The 17,286-nt window shown below is 41.1% G+C and overlaps 1 protein-coding gene, 1 non-coding gene and 1 pseudogene across 2 annotated transcripts; 1 reads left to right on the top strand and 2 right to left on the bottom strand.

The window, feature by feature from the left end:
* Positions 1-6,746: 6,746 nt before the first annotated feature.
* LOC144538531 (small nucleolar RNA U3) lies at positions 6,747-6,942 on the top strand (annotated as a pseudogene).
* A 915-nt stretch (positions 6,943-7,857) lies between these two features.
* Positions 7,858-8,073, bottom strand: LOC139911802 (small nucleolar RNA U3). Its single transcript, XR_011784640.1, has one exon. It is a non-coding gene; the product is annotated as a small nucleolar RNA U3 (small nucleolar RNA).
* Positions 8,074-11,654: 3,581 nt separating this feature from the next.
* Positions 11,655-16,444, bottom strand: LOC144542746 (uncharacterized). The gene is made up of 4 exons (XM_078289834.1): positions 16,384-16,444; positions 13,308-13,625; positions 12,875-13,027; positions 11,655-11,884 (listed from the first exon to the last, which is right to left on the bottom strand). Exons 1-4 carry the CDS (start codon positions 16,427-16,429, stop codon positions 11,814-11,816), a joined length of 588 nt encoding a protein of 195 aa, XP_078145960.1. The 5' UTR covers positions 16,430-16,444; the 3' UTR covers positions 11,655-11,813.
* Between the last annotated feature and the right edge of the window lie 842 nt (positions 16,445-17,286).

Genomic DNA, 17,286 nt, shown 5'->3' with positions numbered 1-17,286 from the left:
AGACAGGAATTTCTGAGGTTCATGAGGATGATCCAGTATCTCGCCAAGTTCATACCTAACTTGTCAGACATCAGTGCTCCATTAAGGAAGCTGCTTGAAGGTGACACAGAGTGGCACTGGGAGGAAACACAACAGAGGAGTTTTGAACATCTTAAACAGCTGGTCACCAACGCTCCAACTCTGAAGTCTTATGATGTCAACAAACCAATCACACTGTCAGTAGATGCCAGCTCAGAAGGCATCGGAGCAGTCATACTGCAGGAAGGACAATCTGTAGCTTATGGGTCAAGGGTACTCACTGACTGTCAGCGTAGGTATGCACAAATTGAAAAAGAGCTACTTGCTATTGTTTACGGATGTGAGAAATTCCATCAGTATGTTTATGGAAAAGACATTCATGTTGAGAGTGACCACAAGCCGCTTGAGAGTATCTTTAAAAAGCCTTTACACCAAGCTCCTATGAGGCTGCAGAGGATGCTGCTTAGGCTGCAAAGATACAGCCTTAAAGTCACCTATCGGCCAGGCAAGGAACTTCATATTGCAGACACGTTAAGTCGAGCATTCCTCAAAGACCAGAAAGAAGGTCTGCTGGAGAAAGAATTAGAGGTGAACATGATTACACCTCAGCTATCTATTTCAGAGGAAAAACTGTACAAGTTCAGAAAAGCAACAGCAGAGGACCCTGAAATGCAGCTACTGAAAGACATTACATTAAGGGGATGGCCAAGTGCAGTACCAAAAGAAATTCAGCCCTATTGGACATTTAGGGATGAAATCACCCACACATCTGAGCTGATGTTCAAAGCAGCAAAGCTCATTGTTCCACATCAGCTGAGACAAGAAATGCTTAACAAAATCCACGAGTCACACTTTTTTTGTTAAGTGCAAAGAAAGAGCCAGAGACATTCTGTATTGGCCACACATGTCTTTACACATTGAGGAGATGGTATCTCAGTGTACCATTTGTAATGAGAACAGAAACAGCAATCCGAGAATACCAGACAGACCGTGGGAGAAAGTAGGGACCGATCTCTTTCACTACAGAGGATCTGAGTTTCTGCTATGTGTGGACTATTTCTCAAAGTTCCCGGAAATCACTAAGACACCACCAGTAGCAGTGTCATAGTTGCAATGAAATCGATGTTTGCAAGGCATGGCATTCCTGATGTTGTCATCTCGGATAATGGTCCTCAGTATGCCAGTGCTGAGTTCAAAGACTTTGCAGAAAGCTGGGAATGCAGGCACACCACGTCTAGTCCCAGTCACGCCCAGTCGAATGGTCAAGCAGAAAGAACAGTACAGACTATTAAAAATCTGCTGAAAAAATCAGAGTGTAATAATGGTGACCCCTACATTTCACTGTTGGAGTATCGCAACACACCACTGGAAGGTGTAGGATTATCACCAGCACAGTTGCTGATGGGACAGCGGCTAAAAGGAAAACTGCCAACCTCAACCTCACTGCTCACTCCAGAGGGAACTGTCCAGGTACGCAGGCAGTTGAGAGACAAGCAGGAGAAGCAAAAACTCTACTTCGACAGGCAAACAAGGAGACTGTCTGACCTGCAAGTGGGAGAAAATGTCAGGGTACAAAGAGGAGAGACATGGCAGCCAGCCGTGGTCCTGCACAAACATGAGCAACCGCGATCTTTTGTGGTTCGCACACCAGATGGGAGACTGTACAGGAGAAACAGAAAGTATCTGCGGAAAACAGATGAGAAAACCTTTCAATCTACAAATGAACAGGACATCTACCTGAACATAGACTCTGGGATGAAAGACTGTGACACAAGAGACAAACATGCAACACACACACGTTCAGCTGAGCACACAGTTGTTGCAGGCCAAAAAGAGACACCTGATGAACAATATGAAACACTCTCATATCAAACCAGATCTGGTAGACAAGTAAGACTACTTGTTAGATACAGAGAATAGGTTGAGTATATCCATATGACATTGAAAGTGACTTGCTTTTCTGTTTAAGATGGTTCAAGAGGTTTTGAGTTACAGGGTCATCTAAGCGAAGGCTATATGCAATTAGCAGTTTGCAACATGTACAGTGTGTAAAATGCTGTGGTAAATCTTATGTTTGAAATAAGACATGTTTGTAGTTGTCAAGCTTAACAAAATAAACAGACCCTCATGTATGTAAAAAAAAAAAAAATAGTGTTAAAAAAGGGGGGATGTAATGTATTAGGCTTTTGTGCCTTGTTGATACCCGTAGTTCAGGATGTACGTAATACCGAAGTTGGGAAATGTGACGTTGTTGTTGTACTGGGCTGAATTAGCATGTGGCTGTATGTTGCACGAGTAACCAGTAAAGTTCTATTCACAGTGGAACTAGGTTGTCAAGCCTCATCAATATAACATAAGCGGCCGTTCTGGACTTCTCCAGAACTTCCAGATGGCCAATCCGTCTCTGCACATCCAATGCAGAGAGGTTAATATAGGAGTAATGTCAAGTCAAGGGGGTTATACTTGCATTTTTAAACTTGTTTGCGTTCGCGCTTCTAATGCTCAGAAACAAAGCAGTGACACAATCTCAGATGAAATCCAAGCTGTCAGTCATCCCCACCTGCTGCCCAGCTCCTACCTGCCCAAACTGTAGCACCGCCCACAGAGCGAACCTCTCAGCAACTGCTGTCACTGTACTAAGTAACAGATTGTGGTGGGGGGGGCCAGTGGGACATCTTGTCAGGACCCCAGTATTTCTAGCAGCACCCCTGGGTTCAGTAATATTATTAACTGGAACTTAACAGAGTAAAAATTTGCCCATAATGCTATGCAACCTGGGCGATAGCAATTTCATGTCACAAATAGGATTTAGGAATGGCTGGTTAGGATTGGCTGGTGACTATCATCAGGGGGCATCAGTTAGAATGCCAGTAGCCTATATGAATGAGGAAGCTCAGATGAAGTCAGTGAATGGTGATTTATTTAACACACAATAGGAAAAAACAAAACCGACACACATGGGTTGATGAAGCAGATGATTTGGAGTGGTAGTTACAGTATCTGGAAAAGCAGACAAAGACAAACAAAGGAGATAAAAACATGTAACAAACAATGTACATGAATACAATAAATCAAAATCAAGTCACTCTTGAAATGAAATGACCATATTTAAGGATAACTTTAACTACGGTAGTATTTTGGATAACTTGAAAACTAAAGAAGATATGACATAACAGAAACACAACTAAACAATCAAGAGCGTATAAAGGCCGGTCTCAAATACAGGCCGGGGAAAAAAACAAAGGAAACAAGACTAGGTCAAAACCTAGTATATAGCTGGACCGTGTCCGTCTCCTCTCTCCGCCGCTGTCCTCTCCACCGCGCCCACGGCCTGCATTGATCCTCCCGATCCAAGCCCGGACGCCCGGTGACTCATCGGTGTCGGGACCCCCGCCGAAATCTCGGCCGGATCACCGGGAACACATCGCCGCCCAGCTATTGGCACTGGCCGGAACCGTGCCCCCGGGAAACTCCGGAAAGCATCGACAGTAAGTCCTCAGCGCACCGAAACCTCCATACTTGTCTGTGTCTCTCTCTCTGCCGACAGAACAGAGGGCTGTCAGGTGGACTGAGCTCGCGCATATGCATCGAAATAAACGGCGATATGATATAACTGTATAGATTCTACTTTAGCTTCAGTTAGCTTCAGCTTACATGCAAACAACAGTGGACACCGGTAAACTCCTGGTTCCTGTTTGTAACTGTAGTTTGTAGTAACGTACAAGTGCCACAAGACGGCTCGGCCGGCGGAAGTCTCTGGAGCGTGCCGTCGTCGATTACCGTAATTATCGCAATGCATCACAGTAACAAAAAAACGGCTACCTAACGAACCCCAACAGAAGCAGATCAGAAAACAAGGAGGCTTCGTACTAAAATATGAGCAAATATACTTATCAAACAGAGGGAATTAGAAATAAAGGCCTGTCTCTAATATAAGCCTGCTTCCAATAAAGGCCTGGTACCCTCTGCAGTTGAGGTAAATAAAGGCCCGGGCCAATATTAGAGGAATTACGGTAAGTAACGTTAGTGGAATTATTTATCCTATAACAGTGTCGCAGTGCTTCAGTACATTTAACTGAATTGAACTGAGAATTGTACAAGCGCCGTGGGTCTGTACAGGATCTGTGCTTGTTTTCATACCCGCTTCTGCAGAATACTCAGGTGTAGCTCTCCCTCTGTCTGTCACCAGAGCGCTGTTTGATGCTGATATCGGGTCTGTCCGGGGCCTGGGCCAAGCTGCTTGGTATGAAGCTTTTCCTGTAGACTAAACCGTTTAAAATGTGTATTTCTGAGAGATTCAACGCTGTTTTGGTGGAATAGTAGCAGCCATGTTGTTAAACACTCTGCCATCCTCTCTGTTGCGGGTGACGGGTACATTCCAATGAATTTGATTGGTGAATATTCTGACATCAGGATGGCCAGAGCGCACATCTCCAGTCATCTCATGCTGATAGATCGCTGCCTGCTGTTCTTTCTTAAACCACTAGGGTGTAATGTGACTCAACGCTGGGTGCAAGCAAGTGAGCCCTGACAGCAGATCACAATGTCTCAGAACCAAAATGACAGTCAGTGTCTACAAAGTGTAATGGCACATATTCAGAACATAATATTTTACTTACTAGAGCAGGACATTTTATTGACATTTTAAACATAATTTAACAGCCACAATCTTAAAAATAAATCTATTGTTTGCCTGTCAATCAACCGGGTCGCCACATGCACAGAGAAGTGGACTGACTGCCGCCCCATGACGAAAAGGAATGAGAGGGAGAGAGCAGCGCTGCAGCAGCTTAAATAGAGCTGAACAGGTGAGCACACTCAGGCTAATGATTAGTGGCAGAGACCAAGGTGCCAGTAAGGAGTGCTGAGGAAATAGTAAGGGCACTAAATAGGGTGTACAGGAGAGTGAAGTGAGGAGTGAAGGGAGTGAGAAAGACAAAAGAAACTGATTTCTTCAATACACAGTGTCACCCACAATGACTGAAAATGAGGCAAATGAGTCAAAATAAATGAGATATGACAGTGTATTATTTTTATTTTTAAAACACATTCTAAAACTTATTTGTACTACAGTCGATCTACTTTGCAGTAGTTCTCCTGTTTTGAAGTTCACCATCTTCACAGGCTAGATATGTTTTGTCGTGTGTTTATTAACACAGGTTCACTACGGCAGTTAAGATCTCATCCAAAAGCTGCTTTATTGACAGACATTGCATACAACCCTCGGGTGACGTCAAGTAACTCTTTGTCTCTCATACTGTTAACCCTGCTACTCTATAACCGACCACCAGTGCCATCTGGTGGCGCACTGTCACAACTGCACCAATTGCAATACACCACATGGTTTGTACAATGAATCCTATCCAGATGTCGTGAACATTGTTTCTGCTTTTGATTTACAGTTTTTTCTGATTGCTTAGGCACTATCTTTGAATCTATAGGCTATTTTTGCAAAACTCTACACACTAACCACAAAACCTTACACCAAACCAGCAAAACATTATACATCTCTTGCAAAAGTAAACAATTCTTGCAAAACTCTTCAAACTCTTTTAAAACATTGTGTTTTTGCGTCAATACAGTACACAAACCATCATTTGAATAAGCACACGAAGCACCAACTACGCACTGATAGTATAAATGAAAAACACTTGTGGCTTTTGCTTTTTTTGTGTGCAGGGCATAACAGTTTGCAATACTGTAAAGTTTTGTCATACATGTAGTACAGTAACGTAAACACACATACACACAGGTATCCAAATGTGTAAAGTATGGATGTGTATTCTGAACGTAACACACTATCAATACAAATAAGGGGAAAAAGTTATTTTTTTTTTTCTTACTGTAAGAAAAAAACCAAAAAACTTTTACCCCTTATTTGTATGTGTGTTTACGTTACTACATGTATGACAAAACTTTACAGTATTGCAAACTGCTATGCGTATCAGTGCATAGTTGGTGCTTCATGTGCTTATTCAAATGATGGTTTGTGTGTGCTGTATTGACGCAAAAACACAATTTTTTAAAAGAGTTTGAAGAGTTTTGCAAGAATTGTTTGCTTTTGCAAGAGATGTATAATGTTTTGCTGGTTTGGTGTAAGGTTTTGTGGTTAGTGTGTAGAGTTTTGCAAAAATAGCCTATAGTTTCAAAGATAGTGCCTAAGCAATCAGAAAAAACTGTAATGCAGGTGCGTGTGTCCCCCCGCCCTCGGATTTGCTGAAAACTCCAGAGGCGCTAGCTATATTCTCTATAATGATTAAATATCAATAATAGGTGGTTTACAAAGAGGAATGAAAGGGGGGATGGTTTTTGACAATTTTTATTTCAAAGGGGATGGCATCCCCTCGCACCCCCTTCAAATCGACTACTGTGTATATATATATAGATATATATAAATAAACTATTAAAAGTGCTGAAAATTAATGACTGTAAGTGCTGTTTGGTACATATTCTAATCCAAGTATTTAATCTGCATGGAAATCCACATGCAAAGATCCAAACAGGAATTACTATGACTGTTTTATAAAATGGATTATTTTCAATAGACGCTCATCAGTTTCTCCACTTAAGATAAGTAATTGAGTTTATATTTTAAATTTATCACTGTAGGTTTATAGTTGATATTTGGTTCAAATCCCTCAGATTGATGATGTTTAATGAAGAGCAGAAACCCCGAGTGAGAAGGACTTTCCCATGAATGACTTCCAGGTTTCATCCACTGTTCAGTTAAGACTTTACTTTCAGGGATCATTTCTATAGTTTCTGACTGGAGAAATGTGTTTTTAAAGTGTTTGGTCTCACTAACCACCATGATGAGTTGTGATATTTCTTTCAGACAGTGAACTATGATTCAGTTCATTGTCATTGATGACTGTTCTTTGCTTCCTAGTGGAGCATTGAGGAAGGAAATATGATCTGAGTGGTTACTTACGATGATATGAAGTCTGAGGTAAAATCAGTTGTAACAAAGAAGAAAAAGCTTGATTTGACCCTTTTGGTTTGTCAGGATATTTAAGTGTTTAGCTAAATTTAAAGGAGCACAAATCCAACAAATTGCATACAAACTCCTGAAGTGTTGATAAATCAGAAGAGCTTCCACAAGAGAAGTGGTACTTCAACTATCCTGAAAATCTTCAGTAATTGTGTTGACATTATAGTTGGATGATGCTTTGAATGAATGAGTGTTGAACTGCTGTTACACCATCAGAAACATACAGTAGTCAACCTGAAGACTGGAAGTCTTTAATAACTGTTCTTTGCTTTCTGGTGGAGCACCGAGGAAATAATGTGATCAGACTGGTTACCTCCTGTTAATGTTTAAGGGAAATTAAGCTAATGCAGAAATAATCACTTGATTGATCACTTGATATGAAAAACTGTTTGGAGCTGCTGAGAGTAAAGTATACAGAAACTAACTTCTAAATAAACTGCTGTAGCTTTGGCTCAAAGAGTCAAAGAGTCTAGTTAGGAGCAGGCAGCGAAACTCTATACTGACAATATAAATCATTCCATATAAAGATGCTGATGACTGAACTGGAACAACTGACAGTCTGCTGTTTGACTGTTTGATGATGCAGAGCAGGCAGTTCAACACTGATCCATTCAGAGCTTCATCAACTATAATGTCAACTCAATGCTGACAAGCTGGAGGAGAGTTCAAATCCTGCTGCACTAGTTAACACTTTATATTGATCACAGTCACAGCTTTGATAGTTTGTATACTAGATATCTTATTTAGGTTTTGTTTCAGTATTAGCTTAAATCCAATAAAAACATGAAACTACAAAGGATGTCTTATTTAAGATGTGAAACCTATTTACTTTCCACATATTGTAAATAGCCACTCAGATCATACTTCCTTCCTCAATGCTCTACTAGGAAGCAAAGAACAGTCATCAATGACAGTGAACATATGAACTGAATCATAGTTCACTGTCCACTTCACTGTCTGAAGGAAATATCACGACTCATCATGGTGGTTAGTGAGACCAAACACTTTAGAAACACATTTCTCCAGTCAGAAACTATAGAAATGATCCCTGAAAGTAAAGTCTTAACTGAACAGTGGATGAAACCTGGAAGTCATTCATGGGAAAGTCCTTCTCACTCGGGGTTTCTGCTCTTCATTAAACACCAGCACTCTGAGGGATTTGACACAAATATCAACTGTAAACAACATACAGTGCTTCACTTACAATATAAACTCAGTTACTTATCTTAAGTGGAGAAACTGATGAGTATTGATTGAAAATAATCCATCATATAACATTCAAAGTGATTCCTGTTTGGATCATTACATGTGGATTTCCATGCAGATCAGAACATGTAGTCATCATTAATGTTTAGCACACCATGTTGCTGCACTACAGCATGAGTAGAACAGATTCAGACTATGACTATCATTCCATTCAGTTTCATTCAAGTTAAGGGGAAATTCAAGGGGAAAGCTAAATCCGTTTACACATATCTTTCACTTCAGCTATAGAGTAGCATAATATTAAGTAAATCCTTTGTTGTGTTTTGCATGCAGTAGGTATTCAGATTTAGTGCAGGTGCATGAGGAAAAATGTCAAACTTGAACACAGTACTAATAACTCATGTGGTGTTGCAAGAGCTGTGTGTGGAGTTCTCTTTACCATGTTTATCTGTTTACCACTCTTCTTTGTTCAAACTGAGACGTCTTTGTCGTTTTCAGACTCATGTGCTTACAGTGTTTGCCTGATCTTTTTGGGGTATTTCCAGGTCACTTCCTCACAGATATTGCCCTGTTTTGAATTCACAAGCAGTTTGATGTGGGATTTCTCATCAGTTCTCATAGCCGAGATTTATTCACCTGTAGGAATCTTGTTGCTGAGTCCCCTTTCAAGGTTTTTGCCCATTTTGAACCTATAAGCTTTATCTCCCAAAGATATCTTACAAAGAGTTGCAATGAATTACTTTATAAGTGATGCAAATGTACCACAGTTTGAAATGTGCAATTGTGATGCTGACTTATGCCTCATACCCTGACTGTAATTAATCAGAAGAGATATCATATTTGTATTTTCACAACTGTTATTTCTGTGGAGTAAATATGTTTAGCAGAGCTGTATGAATATGAGCAAAACAAGTTGATTTTAACTCTAATGGAAATAGAATGGAACTACTTTGATGGCGACTTTGGAACAGGAAATCTCACTGGAAGCATTGTAGATTTCTAACTGTGTGTTTGAAATTTCATGAACTGAGCACAAACTCTGAAATGCAGACTACATGTTGGAGACAAATTATGTGAAGAAGATTATGTTCCTCCACCATGAACTGGATTATGTGGCAATAGCACAAGTTGGACACACCGTTCTCTCCTGTTTGTCACCTTAAAAGGTGTGCTAACAGTTATGTTTAGGCAACTAAAACTTTGGTTAAGGTTAGGGAAAGGTATTGGTCATGCTTAAATAAGAATAAACTTAAAGCCCCTACATGTAGAATATTTACCTCAATATATCGCTCTCATATTAATTTTGATATCATAGTATAATGGCTGTGGAAAAATGAGACAAAGAAAATTGGTTTATTCTGTGTTGCTTTCTATGCATTTACTCTGTGTGTCCCAGGTTAGGGTGTGGCAGAAATGTGCAGGACTGACTTATGGCCCAAAGGACTGAAACAAGAGGACTGCCTCACTCTATTTGTATGTTAGTATGTTAGTATGTTAGTATGTTAGCATGTTAGTTAGCTGTCTTTCAGTATCATATTAGCCTGTTAGCCAAAGGTTTTCCGTAGCATTGGCCAAACTTAATAAACTTCACATCCAAAACAGTTATGCTAAAAAAAATATATTTTGTCACACGTGGATTACTGCAGTTACAAATACACATTGCAATACAAACAGTTGGTGAGCAAGCACTACTGAATACAACGTGAGCTAGGGCCGTTTTGTTAGCACTGGGCAAACTAAATAAATTCCAAACCTCATATGCAAAAAACTGCTCTGCTAGCTCAATCTAGTTATACCTAACCTTTCTTTGTTACAGACAAGCCACTGCAGTTGCAAAGGATCGCTGATTATGAAGTGAGGCAGCTTCTTTGACTGATTGATAGATTTGACTGATAAATAGATTGACTGACTGAATTTAGCTCCTGATGAACACAAATTGTGTGTGGGGAAAAATAACTCTCCTCCTACACAAGTTGGTCATGCAGGGTCCGAGTTCAAAGACAATTGTCCTAAGACACATCATTTGACATCATTTGGTAAAAAATGTAACCACCCCTGGCATAAACTGACACTGCACCCCATTCCTCTTGTCAACCCCAAACCGCTCCTCTCCCCGCTCTTCATGTGCACTGTCTTGCTTGTTTTTTAAATTACACAGTAAGCTGACCGAAACTCTTTGTAAACTGGGTGCAGAATTACTCTTTAAGTCAGTGCAAAAAGATCTAATTAAATGTAAATCTTTCTACAAATAGAACTAGTTTTGTAAAAGAAAAAAGGGAGTGCCATAATTGTGATAAGAATGCATCAAACAAACATGGTGTATGTCAAAAGTAGGAATTTATTAGTAGATTTGACAGCACACTGTACCCTCCTTTTACAGAAAGGAAACATGATACAGACCAGTAGAGAGTAACAACTGGAGTCATTCTTCTCATAGGTACATGCTGTCTGGATGTTTACTGTACATACTGGAAGTAGTAACAACGTATTTGGAGCACGTTTTTTCATATAAATCCAAGAATAAAATCACAACATGGGGCCATATTGTATTTCCTCAGGGCTAAATCCAAATATTTTAGACATTATTTGTGCACAATTAATTCTCTTGTGAGCCTCCCTGATGGCGCTCGACATGTTTGCTAAGAGATTTGTGCTGGAACTGCAAAGTCTCTACAGACATATCAGGCTATAAGTAGCAAAATATAATCACAAATGGAGATGACAAATAAATATAAATACATATATATATATACACACACAGGTGAGAGTGATATATAGAATTTGTCATATGGAGCTGAAAGGTGCTGTGGTTGAACTGTCACAGCTGGGCAGCAACAACCCAACTCCAATATCTTCCTACACATTTAAATTTACTACAATTATTACAACTCTCAGTATAAAACTATTTACATACGGTGAGATTTCACATCACATTGTGACAAACATTCCTGGTTTGTAACAGTGTATGATCACTGGTGTGACGACCCCACCCACTCTGTTTGCCTGTTGGCTGTTTCTTTTCTTCCTGTCCCGCAGGTAGGCTGGGCAGAGTGAGTGGGGCTCGTCAGAGGAAGTGATTGCACCTGAGCTGGGGTGTTCAAAGTGGCTGTTCTCTCCTCTCTCTCATTCTGTTGCAAGCACCAGGCCGGCAACATGTCTGGCTACTAGCCTGGCATGTGGTCTGTCTGACTTCTTTTCACCCTCACAACACCCCACACTCCTTCTCTCACACATCCATACCTGCACCCCACTACTGATGGCACAGACTGACACACTCCATTTTCTCTTATATTTTGAAATAAATGTTTAATTGGCAGTTTGAACTCTGTGTGGATCCCCTTCTTTGTTCCAACCTAGAGCCGGGTTGTAACACTGGATAAATATTCTCCTTTAAGGATACTGTATAACAGCAGCCACATACTGCACAAAGCCCTGAAGTTTGTACCTAAAAGTACATTCAGTGCAAATCTCATATTACAGTAAAATAGATCAAAACAAGTAAACAGCAAGAACCATTGGATGGACTCCAGTGTAATCCACTGCTGGTCTTTGCTTCATCTCCATAGGAAAGTGAGGTCAGTGGATCTGAAGCAGAGGGTCAAACTCTGACATCAGACCACTCCACTCTCTCCTGGACGGTTGTTCTGCTGGCAGAAGAGAGACAGTTTCCTGTGCAGAGAGTGAAAACATGAACAACAAGCAGATGTTAGCACTGCTGCTGAAATTAAAAGTCTCACTTTGAAGACCAGCTTCTTCTAAGGGTGTCATGCCAGAGCCCAATCTATCTAGTCCAATCTCACTATAGAGCCAATCTAACAACCACAATAGAGACCGAAAGCTGGCAAAAGCAGCCTGTTTCTGACTGAACACAGCTAATGAAAGTTCTGACGCTATAGCTGGTAGGGATGGACGATCTGCTTATCTCACAATACGATTCGATACGCGACATGGTGTTCACGATTCCATACAACCACGATACGATGTTATAAATAAAAGTTCAGCGACAACAAAGTCTGACTGTGCAGAATTATGTTTATTTCTGAGACACAAATCCTATGGCATTGGCTGCTAGAATGTAAACAACAACAAATAATATAATTTGGATGGAGAGCTTGTGAAATTGTGATGGTCAAGCGTCTCACTTATAATTACTGCAGCAGAATAAAATGCAGCTAATATCACGATAATATCACGATAAAACACATTTTTATACATTTTTAAACACAGATTTATCACGTTGGTAAATGATAAGTGTAGCTCCACAGCCACGACTGGTGGTTTGTTTCTATGCATTTCTATGGCTTCATGACTTCATGACTATTCTCCTATGGCTCTTCAGAAGAACTGATGATAACTGTACTTATGACTTTTTGTATTGTGTGTCACCCAACCCCACTCCACCACACACACACACACACACACACACACACACACACACAAATGGGGGGTCAGGGTCAGTTTGAAGAGCTGTATGTAAAATTGCACAATGCTGTGGTGAAAGTAGAGTAGAAAATGAAAATCTCTTACAGAACTGAAATTACAATGTTGACTATGGAGGAACACTGTGAAAAAAAATCAATAACTGACTTTTTCTTCTCAGTGTGAGAAAAGGAACAGCTTCTAGTTTAAAATAAAGGTCAGAAATCTCTTCATACTTACCTCCAATTTTGCCATGTTTTACTGCATAGTAGAGCAGCAGCAGCACTATGACAACAACAGCAAAACAGACTGCTAGGCCGACTGCTAGATGAGTCCGGGGAGCAGCAGCAGCACTAAGTGGAGCTGCAGAGGTTGGTGGTTCAGGATCAGCATCTGTGAAACAAGACAACAAGAAACAACAGACTGTGAGATCAGGAGGGGAATGGACTCATTTGCTCTATTCCTTTAAATAAGAATAGAACAAATGTAGATTATATGATCATACTCAACCAATAATTCCAACACTTGGACATATTAACATCGAAACAAATGGAAATGAGGGAGAAAAAAAAGTAGTATCGTATGCAGCGTGTCAGTTGACTTGCAGTTTTAAAGGTCATATTATTCTTTGGGTAAACTGTTGCTTTAAGAATTCAAGTCTCTTACTACTTACCTGAGACAGTTAGATTAAAACTATGATAGTGTCTTTTTGACGATCCATCAATGATCTGTACATGGTAAACTCCGGTGTCGTTGATGTTGAGGTGCGTGATGGTGAGAGATCCGCTCCCTCTGTCCAGCTGGAGTCTGTCTCCGAACTTCTCGATGTCTAGCTTCAGGTTTCCCGTATAATCGTCGACTAGGACTCTATTGCTGAAGTCATCTGACCAGAACGTCTGATAGTAACCTTGCAGTCCACTAACTCCAGTCTGCAGAGTGATGCTCTCTCCAACCTTCCCTGACACCTGTCCCTCTGACAGCACAGCTGTAACTGCAAATATATTAAAAAAAATAATAATTTGAGTCAGATGCATCAAATATACAACATGCACTTCTGAAGTTGTTATTTTCTCCCTCAGTTCAACCCCCTCGCCTGCTGTACTTCCTGGTTGTCATTTCTCCCGTTAGTCCCGTTATCAGTTCTCAGTAAAAACAACATGAATGTCTTTTCAGAAGTTGTTTGACCGCTTAGTTATTGTATTGCTATTAAGTGTTATCAGTTCATGGCCGCTACCCAGTCACAACATTCCTTTCATGTTCAGCAGGTATGCTGTCTGGCTGAGTGACAGCCATCTGACACCCAACCCTCTGTAAACCACATGACATCATCTGCAGACAGACTGCCATCAGTTGCTTTTAGTAAATCACCACAAAGATCTGTGTCTGTTTGAATAAATAAAAATCTGCACAATGAAAACTCCTCCCAAGGTGGATAAATGTATCAACACCTAGTCATACACTGTTAATACAGTTATCCACCTTGGCAGCAGTTTTGGCAGAGGGCAGACTCTACTTTTGTTCCATGTTTTGCTGGTTAATATTGGGATGTGTGAGGTTTTACTCTGGAGTATAATGTTAACACAATATACAGGAGACACACAGAGTGGCATGGCTGAGTTTTCACCGGAGAGAAAGACACACACATATGACTCCTCAGTCACATAACAGTGAGAGCTCGTAGATCCTTAGCAGTGTTAGAGGTACACACACACACACACACACACTCACACGCACACCATCCTACTAACTCCATGTAAGTGTACATCTAGTGCATAGAATAATAATTTAACACATTTAAGTTCCACTATGAAGCAGAGAGACAGCCTGGCTTACTGTAGAGACACTGCCAGTCTGGTCTCATTAGTAGGAAATCATTCATAAAGCAGAGCACATCATCTACTATGTAAACCTACCTGAACTAATCTGATAATGTGAAGACTGGAACTGGAACCTCTCTGCTCATTTTGTTCACTGAATTAACTGTTTGATACAAACTACCAGCCTGTCTGTGATGAAACAGAGGCAACAGTATCTCAATACAAAAGATCAATAAGTTATTACAGGGTTCATACAGACATTACAAAATGAAATTCAAGGACTTTAAAGTACTTTTTCAAGCACTATTTTTTCATTTTCAAGGACTTCACTCAAATCATCACAGATGGGACTTGCTCTGCGCACACTATCCAAAGACTATGGCCAATATCAATAGAGAAAATGAACAAATATCACAAATATAATCTGACAGACAACGCTGAGGGCTCAAAACCCCACAACGAGCGGATTACAAGAATCAGGCATCTGTGGGGTTTTTTCTACCATGTGACCCCAGAGGGCCTCCGTAGTACGGGACAAAAAAGCAGGAAAATATACAGAGCGCAGAGCACGACGCGGCTTTCTAAATCTGCAACATCTAGTCAGTTAGTCTGTTAGTCTGGAGGTTTAAACCTAAACTCATGTCCTCTCACAGTGTCGGTGATTAACACCGGGACCACAAACCGCATGAAAACTGGACTTTCAGCTCCGTCAGAGAAAACTCCGCTGAGTTCAGACTGTTTACTTACAGCACAGCTACACTCACAGATAACCGAGCCTCCTACCTGCCTGTCAAACAGCAAACAAACCATAAACCTTCTCTAGACAGTCCGGATCTGAGTGGAGTCCTGCGGGGATCAACAGATGTGAAGTCCGGCGGCTGCTGGCTCTGCTGCAGTTCAGCGGCTAACAAGCGGAGCTAACAGCAAGCGGAGCTAACTGCTAACAGCAAGCGGAGCTAACTGCTAACAGCAAGCGGAGCTAACTGCTAACAGCAAGCGGAGCTAACTGCTAACAGCAAGCGGAGCTAACTGCTAACAGCAAGCCGAGCTAACTGCTAACAGCAAGCGGAGCTAACTGCTAACAGCAAGCCGAGCTAACTGCTAACAGCAAGCGGAGCTAACTGCTAACAGCAAGCGGAGCTAACAGCAAGCGGAGCTAACTGCTAACAGCAAGCGGAGCTAACAGCAAGCGGAGCTAACTGCTAACAGCAAGCGGAGCTAACAGCAAGCGGAGCTAACTGCTAACAGCAAGCGGAGCTAACTGCTAACAGCAAGCCGAGCTAACTGCTAACAGCAAGCCGAGCTAACTGCTAACAGCAAGCGGAGCTAACTGCTAACAGCAAGCCGAGCTAACTGCTAACAGCAAGCGGAGCTAACTGCTAACAGCAAGCGGAGCTAACAGCAAGCGGAGCTAACTGCTAACAGCAAGCGGAGCTAACAGCAAGCGGAGCTAACTGCTAACAGCAAGCGGAGCTAACAGCAAGCGGAGCTAACTGCTAACAGCAAGCGGAGCTAACTGCTAACAGCAAGCGGAGCTAACTGCTAACCAACAACCAACAAACTCCACAAATCCATTCACCAGCTCCGCCATCCACAGCCAGACACACACGGCTGCTTATTTACATTTACTGCCGAATTACAGCTAAAAACTCGCGCTAACGGCTGAGCAATTTAATTATAATGACTTAATGAACAAAACTTTGGTCAAAATATAAGGTAGCGTTATGTGGTTCATTTGAATTTCAAGGACTTTTTAAGCACTTTGTTAAAAAAAAGAAAGAAAAAAAAAGGGGGCTATTTTCAAGGTATTCCAGTAGCCGACTTGATTTTTTCCCCTCAAAATTCAAGCACTTCAAGCACCCTGTTATTAAGAACTCACTCAGGATCCATTTGATCACAATACAAAAGTTCAATAAGTTATGAAGTACTCACTCAGTGCAGCTGTCACCAGCCATTTAATGCCCATAGAGAGCATCATAGTCTAAAGAGGCCAGCTAGCTTCCCAACTTCAAGACAACAGCAGAGCAGCAAACAGGACGCTGGAATGCTGCAGGAGCATCAGCCTGGCAGCTTTTGGGACTGTTATAGTTATTCCAGTCCCACCCAACCTGCCAATACTGCTGACACTGCTCCTTAAAACAGTCAGCCTGTTCAGTCCTGGAAAGGGCCTTCCCCTCTCTCTCTCTCTCTCTCTCTCACACACACATTAGTCATCACCGCTGCTCGCCCCTGGGAATTAGTTGTGTGTGTGTACGGCAATTTCCCTTCTTCCTCTATGGAGATGTGTGAGAGAAGGGCACATCTGGTTATGCTTAGGATAAATTAAATATTAAATATTCACTGGTAAAGGATTCAGTTAAGAGGTCAAGGAATGAATGTAAGTCAGTGGAATACCAACGTGAGTGTGTGTGTGTGAATCAGATCTTAGGCGTCATACATAAAAGGTCCCATATTATTAATGTTCTTCCTGCTGTTTTGCAGATAAATGTAGTTTAGTTAAAAGTCTCTATATGTGCACTCATCTTTCCATATTGCTAAGTATTATCAGTCTCTACCTGCAGTATTACAGAAAACCACATCAGACTAGAGACTAACGCACTAGAGAGGTTGGAGGCTCACAGACTGAAATTTGTTGAATAGGATCATTTACTTCAGTCATTTTATACAGTAATGCATGACACCTATAGAACAACATCTTGTTAGCATTTAGTATAGATAATAATTTTCCACTGTCCAAAGAGCCTGCATCCACAGACGTCTGCTGCTGCCACTGCTAAGCCTGTCAAGTACAAATAAACTAACATACACTCACCGGCCACTTCATTAGGTACACCT

The sequence above is a fragment of the Centroberyx gerrardi genome, chromosome 3 (assembly GCF_048128805.1).
Source record: "Centroberyx gerrardi isolate f3 chromosome 3, fCenGer3.hap1.cur.20231027, whole genome shotgun sequence".
NCBI lineage: Eukaryota > Metazoa > Chordata > Actinopteri > Beryciformes > Berycidae > Centroberyx > Centroberyx gerrardi.
This window is presented reverse-complemented; position numbering and strand designations above follow the sequence as displayed.